The sequence below is a fragment of the Acipenser ruthenus genome, chromosome 24 (genome assembly GCF_902713425.1).
Source record: "Acipenser ruthenus chromosome 24, fAciRut3.2 maternal haplotype, whole genome shotgun sequence".
Taxonomy (NCBI): domain Eukaryota; kingdom Metazoa; phylum Chordata; class Actinopteri; order Acipenseriformes; family Acipenseridae; genus Acipenser; species Acipenser ruthenus.
This window is the reverse complement of record NC_081212.1, coordinates 25649885-25673009: the sequence shown is the minus strand read 5'-3', so window position 1 is coordinate 25673009 and position 23125 is coordinate 25649885. Positions and strand designations below refer to the sequence as shown.

General features: G+C 39.9%; 1 protein-coding gene across 1 annotated transcript; it reads right to left on the bottom strand.

Annotated features, from left to right (window-relative positions):
• Positions 1-13531: 13531 nt before the first annotated feature.
• Positions 13532-16306, bottom strand: LOC117427612 (cocaine- and amphetamine-regulated transcript protein-like). Its single transcript, XM_034045768.3, has 3 exons — positions 15982-16306; positions 15570-15650; positions 13532-13896 (listed from the first exon to the last, which is right to left on the bottom strand). The coding sequence occupies exons 1-3, from the start codon at positions 16117-16119 to the stop codon at positions 13789-13791; spliced, it is 327 nt and encodes a 108-aa protein (XP_033901659.1). The 5' UTR covers positions 16120-16306; the 3' UTR covers positions 13532-13788.
• Positions 16307-23125: the final 6819 nt, after the last annotated feature.

Here is a 23125-nt window from a genome sequence, read left to right as displayed (position 1 = left end):
AGTGGAGCCGACAGCAGTGGTATTTAGAGCAAGGTTCTGTGTTGTTAGCCATGTTAAAATAAGACAATAATAATAATAATAATAATAATAATAATAATAATAATAATAATAATAATAATGCACATAAAATAAAATATGTTTCTAATGGGTTTAGACAGCTCTACATTTTTAGACCGCATTTGAAAATGAGGGCACATCTGTGAACAAAATGCTGTGGCTGACCCTATAAATAAACTTTTAAAATATATATATTGTTGCTTGAATTCTGTACTCCCACTGCTGCCCTTTGCTCTAAACATCAGACCACACTGCCTCCCAGACTCTCAGCTCTAACAACTAGATCGCACTGCCTCCCAGTCCCACAGCTCTAACAACTAGATCACACTGCCTCCCAAACTCTCAGCTCTAATCATTAGACCACCCTACCCCCAGTCCCTCAGCTCTATCCAGTAGAAAAAACTAAAGTACCCTCATATCTAATCACTAGACAACATTGCCTCTCAGTGCCTCAGCCTTAATCACTATAACACCTCCTCCTAGTCCCTCATCTGTACCCACTGGGACACACTGCCTCCCAGTCCTTCAACGGTGCAATGTTGTTAACTTATATACAGGAAAATCTTGCACTCAATCTTCCACAAAAACTAAATTCATCAGCAATCTGTCAACACAGAGCATATTTACATAGAGAGATGTTCTTCCACTAGGTTAACCAAAATGTCAGAAGCTGCTGTTTCCAAACAGTAAAAAAAACTAAATAGCAGCTAGCAACCGCTGGCTTTAAATAACTACCTGTACCAGCCATGCCGACTCGTATTTAATAAGACAGAAAATTATTCTGACATTTCCATAAACTGGGCATACAATTGTTATTTGTGGAAACTGTAGAAGAGCGTTATTAATTTGGAGAACTGCTTGTACCGGGGATTATTAAAAACAAACAGTTTCAGATCTGTTTGTCTCTGACGCTGCCCACAAGTGAAGGGAGATCTAATTACTGAAATGTCATTGACATTCAGCATGAGAAGAACAAAAAAAAAAGTGATGTATTTGTCAGGCTTATTTAATAAATGTTATTTTTAGTTATGCCAATTTCATTCAGCCCACTAAATGTCGGAATCTAGTGCTCAAGGTTGTACGTTTTTCACTGTTTTGTGACATTTCAAATGTCACATTTAATATATGCACACTGCTATGAAAAAAAGGATAATTGTTAGAATTTATTTACCATAAGCAGGTACAGTACTCATGTAGCATTAGCATTCGGGTTAAAGCATAAGATGGTAACTCATATCTTCTAGAAGTTAACATTGTAATTCATTAGTTTACTATGATATTCCCATTCTTATAACATGCTTTACAATACAAAACATATCATTCCAGTCCTTCATTTCTCTATGCTGTTATCAAGGGTATGTCCCCTACTGTTTTCTGCTTAGATATAATCTTCATAGAACTAAGTGATGCATTTCAGAATAAGTTTATAAGCATGCACATCTGTTATGATTAAATACATTATTTATAATGTAAACGAGTACATGATCTTCATTAATAATCTCTCACTGATCTTTAAACTGCTTCTCTGCATGGTTGCATTAAACACAACTACCTACTTGGTAATGAGTGCATTTTAATTAGTATGCATATGTGGTAAATTAGGCATTTGAATCCCAATTGGGAATTGCAGTTAGTTTAATATTAAGAAATAGAAATTTGTGGCCACCAATGTAATTATTACTTATACTAGGTCTGACAGGAGTAATACAGAGGTTATTTCCTTGTGAGTTAGTATTAAGTGCATCCTGAGATTGGTGTAAGATTGTTTTATGGAAAGCACTGGTGGTAATGTTTTGTTTTAGAAGACATTGTACTGTACTTGTGGTTGTCTCTCTTCTGTCTCTAAGATGGGGTTATATGTGATCGTGAGATGATAGTGTTTTGTGTAATAACAGGTACCATTTTTAACAAAAATAAATCCATTCAGACAATCTCCAGATAGTGTATGTGACTTGAGGCAGTTGGCTCACATTATGCTTTACCAGGTCAACATAGTCTGACTGGATAAATGATAAGCTCATATATAAGAAACAAAAAAGAAACAGATTATTGGGAATGGGATTCCTGTTAAAAAAATAAACACAATAACAGAATTTTGCCACCGGATGGCGATATGGACCACAGAATAAAAAAGAAAAAAAAATGAAGGTAAATTATAAGATCTTAAAGGGAAGTGATTTTAACCACAGTGCATCACAGTAGCTTTGCAGCAGCTCCACTGCAAGCATCAGGGTTTTTCATGTCTTTGTGTTAGATAAAAATGATTACATTTACCATATAAATTGCATTAAGCGATTATATTCCAAAGCTGGATTGCCCTCTTTGTCAGAATGAATTGGTTAATATTGTATAAGACTGTAGCAGAGGAAAGAATTGCTTTTGCACCCTGTTACACAACCCCTTCTTGATGGTGATATAAATAAAACTCTGCTGGAGCAGAGCTCTCTATAATCCCACTGAATCTTCCAGATAAGTGGACTTTGTAAAAATGCAGTATGTGCTGCTCACCCATCCTCATATATCCTGGACACTTGTGTAAAATAATGGCTCTTCAAATAGTAGAACAAAACCAGTGTAATGCTTTATCACAAAGAGTAAAATCTGTCATGCAGTTTTATTTTAATTTCAGAGCTGAGGATGACATGAAAGTGTTGACATTGCCAATGAAACATCCTTACCACTGATACATGCTTACAGCAGCTGTAAACAAACACCAAATCAGACTAATACCCACAGTGCTGTATAATGCAGTGTGATCAGACTAATACCCACAGTGCTGTATAATGCAGTGTGATCAGACTAATACACACAGTGCTGTATAGTGCAGTGTGATTTCATGATATTCAGCTGCAGTAACCAATGTGATTATAGGAATCTTAAAAATTATTCCCATCAAATACATTGCAGTGCATGGGAAAGTGGTGGGAAATCTCAAAAAGTATCTTCTTTCATATTTGGAATTAGAATGCATGCATACTGTAAGAGCAGTCATGATAGAAGTAAAATATAAGTATGAGTGCTTAAAACATCCCAGAATTATGTTTAATTTGTATGAATTTTAAACAATCTAGGTAATTATGCATTCCTGCGAGGGGAGCTGGTATGAGTTTGCACTGGGATTCCACTCGTTTCAAAAGCTAAATCAATGAAGAATGGGGGTTCTATGTATATTTTGCTGTTGGTTGTTCTTGCCAGTCCCTATTAGCAGTTACAGTGCTGTTCAGCTACAGTACCCTATATATATATATAGGATGCATGTAGTGATTTTGTTGTAAACTAGTGTCAATCCCTTGTTAAATGCAGCTGAAATGATTACAGACCAGTCTATTGAAATGCACCCGCTGCCTCAGTGGCAGGCTCCAGGCAATGCTTGAGCTCCCACAACTGCTTTTACAACCTCTGACTGGTTTGGAATGACTGAGGCCAGGGGGTGACTTTATAATCCAGTCATTACTGTACAGTTCTGTTTACATATGTAACGCAGCGTGCCACGCGGTGCTGTAAAAGAACATGCAGTATGCTTGCAAATGCAGTTTGCTGTATGTAGGGATTGTAAAGACAAGGTAATGATAGCATTACCCTATACTGGAGAGTATCATTGGAGCAATCTCATTTAATTCACCTCTAGGTTTTAATTTGGTAGAATGATCATCTAGACATACATTTTGCTGAATAGTTCAGTTTGTGATGCAACATGTTATATCTCACTTTTGCCACAGGGTGGAAGCAGAATCCCATTGTCTTGGGAAAGCAGATTACTGTCCTGATTGAGCTACTGCTAGAAAACAGCATATATCTACCTGTAGCTTTGATACGCTTTCATTATGAATCAACACCACATTATACAAAGTGATGGTCTTAACATTACAAACAGCTTTGTGATTATGTGCTGGTCTGCAGCGTGAAAGTAAGATTCTCTAAATAGCTCAGAGGTGCTGGGCTGCAGTGTGGAAGGTAGTGTGTTTGAATGGCTCAGTGGTTAGAGTGCTGGGCTGCAGTGTAGAATGTACTGGGTTTGAGGAGCTCAGTGGTTAGAGTGCTGGGCTGCAGTGTAGAATGTACTGGGTTTGAGGAGCTCAGGGGTTAGAGTGCTGGGCTGCAGTGTGGAAGGTAGTGGGTTTGAGGAGCTCAGTGGTTAGAGTGCTGGGCTGCAGTGTGGAAGGTAGTGGGTTTGAGTGGCTCAGTGGTTAGAGTGCTGGGCTGCAGTGTGGAAGGTAGTGAGTGCTTTTACATGTACATCAGACCCTGAGGTAGAAGTAATGACTCCTCTTCCAGAATTATAGTTAATAGTCTCTCTTTCAATTTCAAAAGCAATACTATCACCTCTAAGAATGTGCACAAAGGCTACTCACATTAAATACAGGGCAATGAGTCAAAACAGATACAAAATAACAGAAACACTCATACACACACACACACACGCACATACACACACACACACACACACACACACACACACACACACACACACAGATGCCTCATATTTTATAGTATTGATTTCTGTAGGGAAGTTTGCTGACAGCACATAGCAGGACAGGGATTGTGGGGGAGAATGCTTTTTACTTTCAAAGAAATTGCACTGTCAGCTGGTAATGAATATCATTCTTCTCTTTCCAGGAGAAAAAAAAAACAGCTTCTATAAAGCAGAGATCCCCGGGAACAAACTTTCACACAGATATTTATCTGATATGAAAATTGCAAAAGTTTAGTTACCTTATACAAACAACAGCTGTACAGCAAGACTGCATACGACTACTGTCCTGGAACTGTAGCTTAACAGCACTATTACTACGAGGTAGCTAATCTGATTATTGCTTTTTAAACTCACTTTACTTATGTAATATTTTCAAACAGTGATAAACCCCCTTATCCCATTCCTTCATTCCTTAAGATTGGGGAGTGAGGCATTGTGGGTGGAGGCTTTAAGCATTTGTTGATACATTAAGGAGTTAATTTAAAAAAAAAATGTAATCATTCGCTTCCATGCCTCTCCCTTTAATTTTCACAGGTTATTGAGAGCCAGAATAAATAAAGCAGAGTGGAATTGATTGACTGAAAATCTCTTCATTTGTATTGCAAGAATGGGTCTCTGTACAAACAGAGAATTAACCCTTCAGGACCTGTCTGTTCCTTTTCATATTGACAGAATCGTAGGGAGCTCAGGCTCCTGATCCCCACGCAGAGTTTTATTATAAGCAAGTAATAAGAAATCTGACCCAGTGCTTAATGACTTGTACCTGGTGATCTGGAGCTCATTGGTTAGAGCAGAGGGACTGGGAGGAAGTATGGGCTAGCGGTTAGAGCAGAGGGACTGGGAGGAAGTATAGGCTAGTGGTTAGAGCTGGGCATATGGTGAGGTAGTATGATTAAGTATTTAAAGAAGCGTGCACTAGTATTTTTCAGCACTCAAAATTATGTTGGTATATTTACAAACATGTCAGTAGCGAGGGAAGCCTGATACAAAAACTCTAAGCTTATCATGGCTTACAAACACAGAGTGGATGTTCCTCTTAATAAAATGAAGACTGCGGCTGTGCCAGCATTGTCTATTGGGAGTGTTTAGTGTCAGGCCAAAGCTCGAGGAGAAACTGAAGAACTGAATCAATATCTCTACCCTGTCAGCAGGGGAGCAGTGGAATGGAGTATCTACAGAGGGACAATAAAACAAGTCCTGTGAGCCAAAGAACTGGATTCCTTTCCTTTGTCTCCTACACTAGCAATCTCTATCGGGAAAGGATTCTGCTGACACTTGTTAAATCCAGCTGGGGTGGAGGCAATAGCGGCGTTCTGAGTCGTAAGCAATCGTGGGTCTAATTTAATAAACAAGAAGAAAAAAAATAATCTCTTTCCTCCAATAAATGTTCCAATTTCAAATAAAACAGAACAAATTGCTGAACAAATTCTATTATTAATTTAATTTACTTTTGGGGTCAGCGTCTGAGAAATCTGAGAGTTTGTGAAAGACTGGAATTGGCAAATATCTAATAAACTCTCAGGGGGGAAGTAATTACAGGTGCACACCCCTAGCAGTAATATTTATAGCTATTAGAGGAATTCTAAAAACATTAAGTAAAACATTCTTGTGACTTTATTCAACATGTCAAATATCCATAAGAGCATATATTATGATAAGAGCACATAACATAACATGATAAAGATACAACAGAAGATGATGCAAGCATGCCTTTATACTGTACCCAGTGTACAGCCTCTACATGAGGCACACTCACTGAGCTCTATGGAGAGAACAAAGACACAGGGTTTAATGGAGGTTTCAGCAAATAAGATTGTCGCAGGTCGTGGAAGTAGATTTGTCGGTGAGATCTATAATGGACTCCAAAACCCCATCCAAGAGGCTGGAGGCGGATATTGAATTCATTAATAATTGAAAGACTCAGGAGAAGTGAAAAGTAATCAGTCTCTTTGGTGCAGACAGTCAATAACACCTGGATGAAATGCAACTTGTAAATGAGAACACACACAACAAAAAGCAGTACAGGTACAGTTACTACTGTTTAACTGCAGTGTACAGCTCTGGCCAGAAGTTTTGCATCATGTAGAATTTTAGGATTGAGAGATCATTAAACAAAAAAAACAAAAATATATGAAAATAATTCAGATCTTTTATTTAACATCATGTAATCAAAGAAACTACAAAATTATATTGCATAAGTCTACCAGAAGCCATAATAGTAGTACAGTATTTCATGTTAGATTTTGAAATGTCACATTTTTCAATTTTTGACAGTTTTTCAGTAATGAAAAACTACAAAGCGGTATGTAATTCCATGTGTTAAGGTAACATTATTCAGCAGGTTTCATTGGACTTTATGAAGCACAATTAGTTCATTCTATAGGGTGATAACAAACGTTTGACCTGAGCTGTAGGTGCAGCTGAACTATATTATCATTGCTGCTATGGCAATCTCAGTAATCAGAGATTAACAGCATTTGTCCCTGGAGAAACACTTTATACACTATAGCGAAAAAGCTTTGAAAGTCTGTTTACTTGTTTTTAACTAAACTATAACTGTCCGGGTCCTGCAGCAGCCCCAGATTGATCTGTTTCATTGAGATGATGGGAGCCTGTAGTGTTGCCGGTGGGACAGAACAGAGCTCCATCCATCGTTTTTATTACAGAACACCCCCAACCACCCTCTCTGCTCCCCTTTACATCGGCTCCGCTTCCCAGAACTGTGTGATTGCATTCTAGAGAGAGAGTCCCGGGGAGAGAAGCTGAGAGCAATAAACACTTAGACAGAGAGAGAGAGACGTGGGGCATGGGGATTACATGCAGTGTGTGGGGTTTGGTAAATTGGTACGTTCAGACAACAGTCTGTACTGCCCAGTATAACAGCATACAACAGCAAACCAGTCATTTTTCAGTTTACCAGCTTGCCCATACTATGTATGTACAGCTATGGCCAAACGTTTAGCATCACCTAGAATTTTAGGATTGAGACCTAATTAAAAAAAATAAAATAGGGGAGTAACTATGTGAGTTAATGAGGAGTCCAGATTGAGTCTGCCTCACTCCCTTGGGTGCTGTATATTATTGATAATGTTGCAAATAATCCAGTTAACACTGACACTATATATTATGGTGTTCCAAGCACAGCAGTCTGCATAAACCTGTACAAATACTGTTAAATTAATATCAACACTTGACCTGTGTCTCTCATGAAATAAGACTTTCATCTCATGAGCCCTTGGGGCAAGAAGGAACCATAAAGCTCAGCAGAGTTATGACATTATTACAGCATAAGCCATTAATTAAAAAATATATATAACTCATGTTTTGAAAATAACAAATGTTACTGTCCCCAATGAGATTTTGTTTTGTATCTCAATAATGCCACATAAATGCATTTCTTCATTTGGATTTGCTGACAAAAACAATCTGATAATATTATATATTATATGATAATATTATATATTATACAGGTTTAAATATCTCTGTAATTCAGCACACTAATTATTTGTTTCGTGTAAGAGTTTGAAACTTATGTAGTAAATGCAGCAAAAGATACTATAAAATCAAACAAAGCACTGTGGTCTGAATGAACTGTAACATACCCAACATTTCCCTTACTGAATAACACTAAACGAGCTGCTACTGTACGGCCACAATATTCATAAAGCTTTGAATTAAAATCATAGAAGCTCTGTAACCATATCAGTGCTATAGGGGCAAAATCACAAGCATTTTTGCTGCAGTTATTTTCCATTTCCATTATGCAGCACATTGGTCTGCTATGCACAGCAACAGCTCTCTCTGTTCAGCACTAGTTTATCCCTTTTATCTTCCGCCTTTGTGGCACAGAACTGGGATTTTAAAAGCTAGCAAATGAAAACAATGCTACTCTAATAAATAAAAGAGCAAGGCTGCTGATTCCCCCAGGGCTATCTACCTCACTGATGTATGACTGCTTGTTAACACAAGTGTTCCTTGACTTTATAACCCTGGGCCAATGAAAAGGTAAGCACCGTGAAATTAGACGATAAACACATATTGCTATTGATGTTTAGTTTATTATATAGTGCCATAGAAATACACCATGTGAGGCACTTACTCATTGCCGGGAATCTGAGAGACAGCAAAATCAATTCTGTATAGAGCTGGGGATCTGAAAATCATCAAATTAAAAACAAGGTCAATTCAGATATTAGAATCAATTTTTATATTGTGCAGTGAAGTCTGTATTACAAAGCTGCTGTTACAAACACAACTCACTCAAAGATTCTTATTTAATACAGTAATAATAGACTGTATCCTCTGTCCTCAATGGAAACCTCCCTTTTTGTTTCTCTCTGGTAGGGTACACAGTGACACAGCTATCAACTACATTTCATTAGTTCACATCTGTCCATTGTTATTGCAGGCGCAGTTCCTGCTGTCTCAAGGACAGTGTTCTCACGAGGGTGGGGGTCGTGTGTCCAGCTCTCACGGAATATTTCTGTCAGAATGTCCCTGCAATGGGCAATGGGGGGTTCTGTATGCCCAAATATTGGTGATTCGGGGGATGGCTTTGGTGTCACACTGGGGGTTGTTGTCATGCTCTGTATTGAACCAAGGTTGTCTTTACTAAGAACATTAAACATCACGTGAACACATAGTGACAGCTCCAGCCTCTACTTGGGCAGATAAAGTTCTTCACATTCCAAAACTACTGAAATGTAAAGTGAGATCACAGAAGCTGAGATCCGCAGACTCAGAGTGACTCAGTCTTTGAGCGTGACGAGCCTGCACAGCTGCTCCAATTTTGTTTTGTTTTTGTTCACTCTCTGAGAAACATGTTGGCATCATTCAGGCCTTGATTGAGATCAGAGAAAGAAATCAGCTCCATCGTGCTTTTACTGTTCAGGCTTCTTGTGCAGTTTTAGACAATGTATTGTCTATAACCATAACTCACTGACCACCTTTTGAATGTGAATGACCCGTCAATCAGATTTGTTCTTGTTCTCTTAATGAATGTGCTTTTTTTTTTTTTTTTTTGTAAACATACTATTATGTGTAATTATTTTAAATGCTATTATTATCTGACAGCTGCAGCAGACAATGGTTACAACAAAAGCACAACCACACAGGTTCAAAACCATTAAAGACCTTGCTTGAATAATTTCCTTTCAAATGGAATAGCCTACCAAGTGACGTAGTAGGATCTAAAACACTGGGACCATTAAAAAAGACCAGATTCTGTGCTTTAAAATGAGATCCCCCCAGTAGGGGAGAATGGTGAGGTAATAAGGGACAAACCTTGATGGGAAAATGACCTTTTCTCATTCCCAAACCTGTCTTATGTTTTTATATTAACACAGCAACAAGATCTGCATCTTTATACAGTATAAATGTCACTGTTTTGAAAAAGGTTTTACACAGGCAGATGTGCTTAAGGTGAGTGGTATACTGTACATTCTAGAACCCTTCAATAAAGTGGCTTCCCTTCCCTTTAGTCCCCCAGGCTGTTTTCCATACATTTTTAGGAACCTCATTCAAAGAATAGCTCTGATGTGTCAGTGTCCACCCATCCACCTGTCTGACTGTCTGTTTGTCTGTCACGATATCTGCCTTGATTTTATACCAGTCTTACCAAAGCTTCATCAGACACTCCTAGACCCCCTATAGACGTTTCGGATTGCATTTAGCTGTGATCCAATAAACCCTTCATTTTATGACAAATATTTTAACCTCTCAAGTACTGTACGATTATTACAAGATTGTCTAGGCGTGCACTGGATTTCAAACTGCCACTTGCGGGGGCAATATAATAAAACATATTGATTAAAACAATGAAGCTGAAAGAGAGATGTGTGGAGTTCAGGGCCGCCTGTCAGTCTCCCCCAGTTTCCATACGCTTCATTTCCCAGACACCCATGAGAACTGCATTGTTGTTGATCAGCTAGTCTGGTAACTGTACCCTGTGTAGGTTGAAAGGAGTGCTGACACTCACTGGCAGGTGATTAAACAAGTGACAGGATACCAGCCTCCAGAGGACTGATAGTTCTCACCTACCAGCGACCAGCTCCCCACCCCCTCCACCCCTAATGAGGTCAGTGTTCAGTTTGAAAGCAAGAGGTCCAGCATCCAATCAGAGCTCTCGCAGCTTAGGAAGAAAGCACAGGCTGGGAGCATTGTGATTGGATGACTAATGCTCTTGGGGTTTATATTTCCTAGTACAGTAGCACAGTTAATAAACACTTTCTGAGTCTGGTTTCCTTCATCTATATGTAGACTTGTTTATTTTGTAATGTTTTTTAATGATGACAGTGAAGTCCCAGAAGAGGCAATGGTTTGACTCTAGTGTAAACTGATTAGTAATCTTTGGTGGTTTATTTATAGACATTCATTTTGCTGCTTCCCTGATATTCAGTCATTCTCGATGGTCCTTGTAAAACCCATCACTCTGATCTCATTTAATCTTCCATGCACATTTTATTAAAGGTAATCTAACGCAATCAAGCTCCTCTCCAGAGACTGAATCGGTCTGATCATGAGATCTAACAAAGCAGCACCAAATTATCTCCAGTGATGAAAACATCATTGGCAAAAAGCCTTTAAATGATGTACATAGTCTTATTCCCACTCCCCTCCAATCTCTTAGATTGGCTTCTTCATTAAAAACGACTTTGCTCTTTGATCATCTGAACTTAAAAAGCCAGTATGTATTACTTACTGTTGAATACATTCATGAGGAATCTTGGGTCTAATGTGTATTTATGACTAATATGAGTAACAATGTACCTGCATAGCAAATTACAATTGAATTAATTAATAAAATGCATATTTCACACTTTTAAACCATGATCCAGTTATGAATTCATCAAGCATACGAAAAGCATTCTCATAGACACACATGTGGTAATGTTTTCAGCACAACATTCGGGTGTTGAAAATGAAAAGATTTTAAATGCATCATTATTCAATGTTTACTTCATTTTAATGTAATATTAATTAAGGAATCCATTAGTAAATCGTGTGTTACATGCAATTAAATATTTATTATTGGACTAACGTTATTATATGGCTTTCCATCCTCATAATCACACAATTGTGTGCTAAGTGCATGTTATAAAATAAATATTCTAGGTGGAAATGATTGTAAATAACAGGGAACGTGCAAAACTCAGTGCTGGAAAGATGTGAAGTGAGTACAGTTGCTTTAATAATTTGTACAGTTTTAGCACTGTAGCCTCTAAGGAAAAGTCCACATGTTCCTGATCAATACTTACATACCTTTAAGTTTAATAGGAATTCTACAACCTCGAGGTACAGTATGCTGTTTTTGTAATCTGTAATATATTGTAAGCCCAGAGCAAGCTCTTTTCATCAGAACTAAAGCATACTGTTTATGAAGCAGAGCACTCAAAAGAATTCTCCACAGGAAGCTGTAACCGGGAGCTGAGCCACGACGTGGAACATAATAAGTGTGATCTTTCAGAATCCAGCTTTCTGCACATTCTAGTTATTGTCGGGGTTGGAGTCAGGCCAGCTCAGTGCATCCGCATGGTCTTCAGTTAGCTCAGTTAGAGAAAATAAAGCAGCACTATCAATCAATGTCAGAACATGCTGCCCTCAATCAGTTTCTGTGGAATCAAAATCTCCCATTCATTATAACGGAACGCATATTGCAGGAAATGCTTACCTTTATATTATTTATTTCTTAGCATACACCCTCATCCAGGGTAACTTACAATTGTTACAAGATATCACATTATTTTTACATACAATTACATTATTTTTTTACACATTATTTTTACATACAACTACCCATTTATACAGCTGGGTTTTTACTGGAGCAATCTAGTTAAAGTACCTTGCTCAAGGGTACAGCAGCAGTGTCCCCCAGCTGGGATTGAACCCACAACCCTCCGGTCAAGAGTCCAGAGCCCTAACCACTACTCCACACTGCTGCCCTTATAGAAAGGTTAGAAACATACTGAAGCATTCCAGTGGGCACAGGTGTTCCTAAAGCAGGCGTGAGGATCGCCAGGACATGAACCTGGCACCCTGTGTATAGCATGAGGATCAACAGGACATGAACCTGGCACCCTGTGTATAGCATGAGGATCGACAAGACATGAACCTGGCACCCTGTGTATAGCATGAGGATCGCCAGGACATGAACCTGGCACCCTGTGTATCGTTAACGCAGATCTGTACAAAACAGCCAGGCACATTTACACGAGATGTATGTCCTTCTCGAGCACTTCCTCATTTGCAGCACAGTTGTTCTTGTGCCTCTGTCTCCCAAAAGAAGCATAACGATTATGGGACCTCAGCATTACCAGCCATGGCAGTGCAGTGGATTTGAAACCAGCATTGCGCAGTGACCCTGACACTGCAGCACTGGATTAGGGTTAGGGTTATGCCATTGAGATTCCATTGGGATGTCAAAATAGAAAAGTTGCCACTGAATAATTTCAATTTGAGAACTGTTAAAGAATGTACAGTATATGTTGGTAAACGATCAACGTTGCTCATCTATACTAATTCTGCAAGACAGATCTAAATATCCCAACCTTAAAAACCTTATGATCCATCCCTGGAATTCATTGACTCCAGATACCACAGTGAAATGCCCTTCCCTATTAGAGTGCTAGGGATGTGTCACTAAAACTCTACAATCAGGTTTAACAACCCTTTTATATACTAGTATTGACAGTTCAGTGGGCATTTGTATGTGTATAGTCATCTATACAGGATTGACACTGAACTAACTTTTGAAGAATATCCATTGGAAACAACTTGACAGGTTTTGATTAAATTACATTTAGGCATTAATTAGCATTGTGTTACATAGATTAGGGACTTGTTTTCTGTTATGCTGCTTTTTAAATGTGCAAGATTTCCTTTTCATTACTGCATGACTGTAAAGTCAGTTTTGTTTTTCACTTGCATAAGGTATGATATTTATGTAAAAGCCCCCCCCAATCAATCACAATCTTAAATAATAAATACATACTGACATCAAGATGTGAGCTCAACAACACATTTATTTGTCAAATGGTAAATGATTTAAAAAAAAGATAAAGCATCAAATACTTATGGAATGTAAAAGGGGTGCAATCATTAATGCATATCATATTTATCAGAATTCCAGTGTCTAGGTGTTTTATCTGGGACGGGGCGGTGACTGGTGCTGTCCGGCAGTGTGAGGGGACGCCCTTCGGCTGCAGTTCTGCCCCTCAGCTCTGGTGGCTGATGACAGCTGCCGGGGTGAAGGGGGGTCTTTAGATGCATTTGAGGAGGAAGGAGTTGCAGGTGCTCCCTCTGGCACAGTCACACAGCTTTCCAATCCTGGGACCCTGCTTCACGGCACATCGGTCTCCCACATCGCACTGCAGGGAGCAGAGGAAGAAGAAGAGCACTGGTCAGGTAACTTCCAGGGCAGGTAATGAAACAGGTGTATATCAGGCTTCATTAGAAAACAGGGGAATCGCTTTTAGCTGGCCAAAGTCATTACAAGTTACAATACAGTGTGTAGGTCCCCCCCATACATCAACCAAGGAAGGTAAAGGAAGGAAAGGAAATGTGCAGATGTTTGGTATCAGAAAGGTGCCACTTCCCTTTTTGAACAGATATGTTTAATTGCTGTCTTTAATTTACAGTTGGTATTGCTTTCCAGTGCACATAGAAGATAGAAGATCCCAACCTCTGTAACTCTGGAAGAGTGGAAGATGCATTTGAAAATAACTTCACCCCTACAGTTTAAACAAATTAACAAGAGTGCTTCTGGGGAGGAGAAACAGCTGACACATGTAATTACCATGATGTCAGCCTCTGGCTGTCTCTGAAGATCGCCTAATTAAGATGGTGCATGGGGAGACCATGCAGTCATGCTATATTGAGGAGACCGTGCCATCTAATTAATGATATTATCCATTACATCGGTGCTGTTGCTGGCTTGACACAGGGCTGCTCCCTCCTGACCTGTAGACTTTAACGAGCGCCATTAATTGGAATCACCAGCCTGCAGGCGCTGTGTCGTGAACTCCCCTGTTTATTGAAGAAGTTTACTTTCATAATTGCTTGTCGCTTATGCCTTTTTCAAATTAACTGATGCAATGTAATGTTGTAAAGTGTGCTAATGCTGTAATTTAGAGAGTACAGTGTAATAGACATTTGCTAATCATTTAAATAGAGGAAGGGTTTACCACGTTATCACCTTTTAACTGATTACTATGGATCACTTTTCTTTCACATTTCAGCCTGGCATTTATTATTATTATTATTATTATTATTATTATTATTATTATTATTATTATTATTATTATTATTATTATTATTATTATTATGTTAATAATGATCATATTGGTTCTTTATGGAGATAACAGTAGTAATTCTTTGTTTAGTTTTTGTTAAGAAATGGTATTACAAAATGTAACCAAGAGGGCAGTGGTTAAGTTCATGGCAATCGATGTAAGACGTGTGTTTTAAACTGGTGTTCAGCCAAATAAATCGATCCCATAGAGTCATGGGAAGAGCACCTCTGAGTTGCCCTCAATGCCTAATCAAGTCCATCAAGAATGATAGAAAAGGGCATGTTCATTTACTAAAGATGTGTGTGATCGAGTACACTGGCTGTCTGTCTGTGTTAGCTCGCTTTATGTAAGTGCCTGCTGCTAAACGGGAAGCTGCGACAGCAGGTGTTAGGATTCTTCTCTTAATTTTGATACATTTTCATATCAGTTTTATGTTTGTTTGTTTTGTTTTCGAACTGAAATGCTCGTGTGTATTTATTTATCGGGGAAAACCAAGTGCTGAGACTGGCAACCTATTTTCAATAGGATAACCTGGGACCGTTGCAATATCAGATAAAGTAAAAACACATTTATAATTTGCATAATCTATAACTCTCGCGCGCACTTCTAGAACCCCGACCAGATGGCTATGTACGTAACGAGGCACGAAATTCTGGAATTACAGAGAACTTGCAACAGGTCTAAACGAGTAACGTCTCTCGTACAAAACTGCTACAGAATACAGAGGTCACCGTTTTTAAGGAACTTACCAGTGGGATGGTTCCAGCTTTCTTCTCATAGGATGGGAATCTGCTCTGGAATTTTCCTAGAAGTTCTTCCATTGCTTCTACCTGTGAAGTAACACATAGCAAAATCACTACAGAACTTTTTATGGACATAATTATGTCTGTTTAATTATATTTGCACTGTGTTCGCACCGACATTAAACATTTTCAACACTTCAAAATAAAACATGTGGAACTTCTGTATATCTGTTCAAACTACTTACAAAAAATCCAAGCCCTTCAGATTGAGGCTATCATATTCAACTGCATATAAAACCAACTACCATCTGTAACTCCACTAACAAACTATGCAAATTGATACTTTATATCTTTAAGATCCCGATCATATTAACTAGTATTTTTTTTAACTTTTAGGAGACACCCGCCATGCACTTACCAGTTCTTTCTCAGAGGACGAGGGTGATTTCTTTACAGTGTACTCCTCGTCAGACACCTCCCGGGATGACTGCCCCTGGCACAGGGCGAGGGCGAGGCTGGCACACAGCACAGCGAGCAGCATTCCGGAGCTCTCCATGGTTCTGGAAGTGACCCGAGTGTTGCTGGAAACTGGCGGTGGTGTTGCCCGACGCTGTGGTGGGTTGCGTTGCAGCAGGTCTGAGCAGACTAACAGTTCGAGCAGCAGTTTAGAACTCGTGGACCTGGATTGAGAATGCTCTGTATCCACAGCACTGTAGCACCAAACTTTTCTTTCTGTGTGTCTGTGTAGCACAGACTACCCTTTTATAAGAGATTAACCACGCCTACAGCGCGGTCAGCTCAGATGCCTGGAGAAGAGGGAATAGAAGAAATTGATCAAAGTTACCGTCGCACTTTTTGACTGATTGCACACTCCAGACATACGCTTTGATTAATTACATCATTTCATCTGTACAACCTCTCCGGGTGTAATATACTTAATTACTTATAATTGTTTTTGCGCGAATATTGTCAAAACTAAATACGGGGGGGGGGCGGGGACGGGGACGTATATCAACTACTACTGCGACTACTATTACTACTACTACTACTACTACTACTACTAATAATAATAATAATAATAATAATAATAATAATAATAATAATAATAATAATAATAATAATAATAATAATAATAAACTATGGCACAAAAAGCCAATAGTTTTTTCTACTACGTAATAGATCTGGGAGAATCCCTTCAACACTTCACTTTGTGCTCGGTGTCCAAATGATTGACATCTCAGGTTATAAGTATTGCTTATATGTAGCCCTAGCCCCTGTGTCTAAGACTGATCAATGCAGAGGGTTCTTTTATTCTCTACGCAGTTTATTGCTGTATACAGTTTAATACAATTGGCAATACTAACGTTGTGACATATCGCTTCACTAGATTATACTGTACAATACATCTCTGTCCTGCTAGATGTAAGATACCAAGGCTGTTAGATTTATATATATATATATATATATATATATATATATATATATATATATATATATATATATATATATATATATACAGTATATACTTTTTTATATTTCTATATACTTTTTTCTCTTCCATCGGGTATCGTATACAATTCACAGTGCGTGCTTGCGTCTATGTGTGTGTCAATGGGATTTGAACTTTAACCACATACCCAAAATAAGAAGGCTTTTTTAAACATCCGTGTGTAAAATACACAGTCTACAATGGCTTAAGTGAGTCCTCACTCTATGCGCAACTGTTGGTTTTTGTTGTATGTTTAAGCCTGTAGCTTGGTCCTAATTTTGCGCAGTGGCGATGCAGCCATTTAGAACCGACCCTTTATGACTACTGTCGCACCTTAACTCTCCAAAGTCTTATTCTTTCCATTGAATTTATATGATGGTCCTGGTGTAATATTAAACACAAACCAGCTTGAAAGCTTACCGCATTCTTGCCTCTGGGAGTTCTTACAGCTTGCACAGCAAGCTCGAGTAAGGAAAATCACAGTTTAGGGACTAAGGCACTTAAAATATTTACTTATCTTTTTAAAGGGCTGCAGGGCTTTCGTTATCTTAATCACACAAGTAAATGAGCTCTTATGTTGACAGCAACAAACAATTAAAACAGTAGATCTCTCAAAGCAAGTGCTACAACCAAGCCCAATTAGCATCACACACAGGGTACAGTGCTGAATTGGTCTTCACTTGTTTTAGTAATTGACTGTCAACTTCAAATAGATCCAGTTACAGTACATTTGCATTTTCTTCTATTGTGGTTTTATTTGGTCTTTTGCTATCCATGGCCAGGGTGTCTGGCAGCAAAGTGGAAAAACGAGATTCTTCCAAAGAGACCAAACAAGCTCAAGTTCAAGTACAAGTTCAAACCCTTTATTGGCATGACAAGCTGAACCGGCATTACCAAAGATGCAATGCATAAGAGAAGACAAAAGGACAGACGTGAAATAAACAAAAGGATATTTGTCTCCTCTACTGTGTGTCTCTGGCCTTGTGGCAGGACACTACAAACTGCAGCTATTACTGCTCCCTCTCTCTTTCCTCTTGGCTCTGCAGCAGAAAGAACTCGATTCTGTCTGCCAGCCTGAGGGAGTATCGCTCTCTCAGCTCTCTGTGTTTCTGTTTCTGTGGCACCCCTCTGCTTTATAGTTCTTACTATTTTAATTCCAATGCACTTTGCTGTTTATCTCAAACAAATAATATTTATTTAGCTACCATAGATTTAGAGGGATTGGGTGAAGAGAGACAACGCAATAGTCTCTAAGTTAGCAGACCGAACCTCAGTGTCACTAATTAAATGAAAGGTTATGTCAATATCCACCAAAAGAGTGACACAATATCTGCTTGCATACAAATAGAGACTTCCTTTAGCTCTTTCAGCAATGCAAACCTGTTTACAGGCTCTAGGAAAGCCCATTTACAAGATCAGAGCAGCAAACTAATCTTTTGTAGGAATGTGAATGTCTATGTCCATTGTTTACTGCACTTTCGATTTACTTAGTGGGTTAACTCAGAACTGTAAGCTTTGTTTTTATGCATCAGCTTACACAGATATGAATTGCTCACAATACATGCAGTTTCTAAAACCCCATAGCAAACACCTACCTGTCTTTGAGCTATGCACGAAAACACCATTTGGTCACTTTTAATGATTTTGTGTCCTGGTCATCCTTATTGATTGGAATTCAGTAAATGTTCTGTTTGCAACAAATTGGATTAAATTGCTGAAAAGCACTGATTCTTTGCCTTTAACTGTATACAAGATGAATATCAGCAGATTCATTGGAGTAACCAGTGTCACCGAAATCTGATCTTCTGTCAGCCACACTCTAGAATGCTTTTTGGCCTTGCCTGATGCTGAAGACTTGCATTTCATTCTGTGACGATCTGTAGGGCAGATAATGACCATTGCACACTCACTGAACAGCAGACTAACCTTTACCGGAACTGTGCCAAATTCACATGTGTCACAATTGCAAGGGATTGAAGATACATTGAGTTTTAAAACGGGAGCGATCAGGGTGAGGGAATCATTTTGGATCAACTCTTAATCAAAGGGTTTCATCCAAAAATGATGCCAAACAAAAAGATTAGAACATTCAAGTGGAGATTTCCTAACTTCTCCTTTTATAGACTTTCACAATCTTTGTAAGGCTTTGGACTCTGAAGAGACTCCACTTCAGCTGAATCTCCGTCAGAAATAATTAACTGAGAAGCGATGCCAAGTTCCTGGCAATAGGGCCAGCTGAGTAGAATCGGCACCTTGGGTCATATGAGCAATAAAAAAGTTCAGTTTCTCTTTGTTCTAAAGGACCTCACCCTCTTGTCTTTGTTCAGCCACATTGCTGCAGCCTTCCTGCACTATAGTCCTGGATACTCTCAGGTCCTGCCAAGACTGGGAGGTTAATACACCAAGCACGAGGCAGGGTGTGTGGAAGTGTGTGCTAGAGAGAGAGGGAGAGAGAGAGAGAGAAAGCGAGAGAGAGAGAGAGAGAGAGAGAGATGGAGAAAGCGAGAGAGATGGAGATAGATAGTGCAGAGATGTAATTCTCACCCACGCTGCTGGCTCCTGGATTAATAGCACAGCCAGCACGACTCCAGAATACCAAACATCCGTACTGAATGGGGTTTTTCTTTTTGTTTTCCATGTAAAATCTAAAGAGCAAATGCAGTGTGGTTCATATGGGGGCTTGACAGATATCACTCCACTACGTATGTTTCCTGATGGAACATTTCATCCTTACATCAGAGATAGTATACCACAGTCCTAATGTATACCCTTTCTATTATTTCACCAGTTCGGTTCACTCATAACCACAGGACGGTATGTAATACAATTCAACAAGTGCCCAAGCTAATTCATCACCTTCATTGAAGTCATCACCGTTTATGTGATGTCATAATGAGATTGTGACATAATGATGGTGGTGGTCCTGCGCCATATTGAGGCCAGCGCAGTACCAAGAAGCAGGTTGGGTGTCTGTGATGTTTGAGCCGTTTCTGTTGATTTTCTCTTGATTGATTTTCTTTTGTTTCCTTGGCGCTATCTAGAAGAGCGATTGCTCTCCCCGAGTCATTAACTGAAATTCAGACTGGCTCATTTCACTTCACATTAATTCACTCTTTATATTATTATTTATAACTTAAAACGCTGACGAGTGAATCACTGCAAATAAAAATGTTTTAGTCCTAATTATTGTGGTTCCCAGTTTTGGAGAGCTTAGAATCTGGAGGAAGCTCAGTGGCTAGAGTGCTGTGCTGCAGGGTGGAAGGCAGTAAATTTGAGTGGCTCAGTGGTTAGATTTGCCTGGCTGCAGGGTGGAATTGAATGGGTTTGAGTGGCTCAATGGTTAGAATGCTGGGCTGCTGTGTGGAATTGAATGGGTTTGAGTGGCTCAGTGATGAGAATGCTGGGCTGGAGTGTGGAATTGAATGGGTTTGAGTGGCTCAGTGATGAGAATGCTGGGCTGCAGTGTGGAATTGAATGGGGTTGAATGGCTCAGTGGTTAGGTTGCTGGGCTGCAGTGTGGAATTGAATGGGTTTGAGTGGATCAGTGATGAGAATGCTGGGCTGCAGTGTGGAATTGAATGGGTTTGAGTGGCTCAGTGATGAGAATGCTGGGCTGCAGTGTGGAATTGAATGGGGTTGAATGGCTCAGTGGTTAGGTTGCTGGGCTGGAGTGTGGAATTGAATGGGTTTGAGTGGCTCAGTGATGAGAATGCTGGGCTGCAGTGTGGAATTGAATGGGGTTGAATGGCTCAGTGGTTAGGTTGCTGGGCTGGAGTGTGGAATTGAATGGGTTTGAGTGGCTCAGAGATGAGAATGCTGGGCTGCAGTGTGGAATTGAATTGGTTTGAGTGGCTCAGTGATGAGAATGCTGGGCTGCAGTGTGGAATTGAATGGGTTTGAGTGGCTCAGTGATGAGAATGCTGGGCTGCAGTGTGGAATTGAATGGGGTTGAATGGCTCAGTGGTTAGGTTGCTGGGCTGGAGTGTGGAATTGAATGGGTTTGAGTGGCTCAGTGATGAGAATGCTGGGCTGCAGTGTGGAATTGAATGGGGTTGAATGGCTCAGTGATGAGAATGCTGGGCTGGAGTGTGGAATTGAATGGGTTTGAGTGGCTCAGTGATGAGAATGCTGGGCTGCAGTGTGGAATTGAATGGGGTTGAATGGCTCAGTGGTTAGGTTGCTGGGCTGCAGTGTGGAATTGAATGGGTTTGAGTGGATCAGTGATGAGAATGCTGGGCTGCAGTGTGGAATTGAATGGGTTTGAGTGGCTCAGTGATGAGAATGCTGGGCTGCAGTGTGGAATTGAATGGGGTTGAATGGCTCAGTGGTTAGGTTGCTGGGCTGGAGTGTGGAATTGAATGGGTTTGAGTGGCTCAGTGATGAGAATGCTGGGCTGCAGTGTGGAATTGAATGGGGTTGAATGGCTCAGTGGTTAGGTTGCTGGGCTGGAGTGTGGAATTGAATGGGTTTGAGTGGCTCAGAGATGAGAATGCTGGGCTGCAGTGTGGAATTGAATTGGTTTGAGTGGCTCAGTGATGAGAATGCTGGGCTGCAGTGTGGAATTGAATGGGTTTGAGTGGCTCAGTGATGAGAATGCTGGGCTGCAGTGTGGAATTGAATGGGTTTGAGTGGCTCAGTGATGAGAATGCTGGGCTGCAGTGTGGAATTGAATGGGGTTGAATGGCTCAGTGGTTAGGTTGCTGGGCTGGAGTGTGGAATTGAATGGGTTTGAGTGGCTCAGTGATGAGAATGCTGGGCTGCAGTGTGGAATTGAATGGGTTTGAGTGGCTCAGTGATGAGAATGCTGGGCTGCAGTGTGGAATTGAATGGGTTTGAGTGGCTCAGTGTAGGGTGGAAGGTAATGAGTTTTTATTATGTTGTATGATGGACTGCACTGTGAAAATTGAATTATTTAGTGTACTCCCTGTATTGAGTAACTGTAAACCACGCTGATGTCTACATTTTTCTATATAAATTGAGAACACTCTCATTAAATTGCCATGACCTGCTGCCACTGGTCCAGCAGAGATGTGCCGAGATGGAGGCTGATAAGATGAAGTGTGAGATATCACAAAAAGAAATCCCCTGCGCCCAGCACACTGATGCCAGGGCAGTGCCTCTGCATGCTTCACCCCAATTAGAGAGGCTGGCTGAAGCCTCACACAAGGGGCTGCAGGTTTTAATGAAGATCAGAGGCGGACACGAGGAGAGTGTCTATCAGGGAGACCTGCCTAATTACCGGGCTGATGTCTGAAGCATGATCTTCACAAACAACCAGAGATATGCATGAGGCCTCGAGAGAATGAAGGCATATTTTCTGTTATAATTCAAAAGCAATTGCAGCCCTAGAACCTCAATGAGTACACTGCCTTTATAGACCCAGCCAAGCACCTCAATATGTCCCTTGTCTGTAATGAACTGTTTAACTGTGCGCTGTCAAGAAACAAACAGAGAGCTTGAGTCCCTCCTCATTCACAGGTACTGAAGCCTTCCCTGAGCTTTATCCTCGATTGATTTGCTTGCAGATTTGTTTTAACACTATTGATTCTTGGAAAGGTGTTTTTTGTTATCTAAGGGATGAATGCAAATGTTGACTTTCTCAATAATCCACTGTTTCGAAGAGTCTGTGTTGAAGTGGACTCTGTGAGTAAATTCATTTAAAGAATGTGTTTACAGAGCTTTTTAAAAAATCTGCAACGTGGATGCAAGATTGCTATTCGTTTGCATTCCATCATAAAAAGCCCCCTTTCCCCTCAAATGATCACATCAGATATGTTTTCGTACGGCAGCCAAGCACCCCGTCTCTGTGATATGTCTCCACCTGCTGGACACATACTGTCATGTCTGGTAGGATGTGCTTTCAATGTTTTTATTCTGATTTTAACATTCTGCTTTTACACAGCGAGCGCTATTTACTACAGTACTCCCAGTACTTCGTTTGCATAATAATTATTGCATAAAAGCTGCTGTCGTGACCCCCTTCCTCAAAAGCAAAAGAGCAGGGATTGATGTTTTCTGTATTTTGCCTCAATAAAACATCCAATCCTATCTATTTCATCCAAGCATTCAGGCT

What these genes read in the sequence shown, in the direction of transcription:
- LOC117427612 (XM_034045768.3), bottom strand. Translation starts at nt 16,119, where the DNA reads ATGGAGAGCTCCGGAATGCTGCTCGCTGTGCTGTGTGCCAGCCTCGCC. An exon ending in CGTCCTCTGAGAAAGAACTG is followed by an intron (nt 15,651 to 15,981) that starts GTAAGTGCATGG and finishes GTTACTTCACAG; the next exon opens with GTAGAAGCAATGGAAGAACT. An exon ending in AAGCTGGAACCATCCCACTG is followed by an intron (nt 13,897 to 15,569) that starts GTAAGTTCCTTA and finishes TGCTCCCTGCAG; the next exon opens with TGCGATGTGGGAGACCGATG.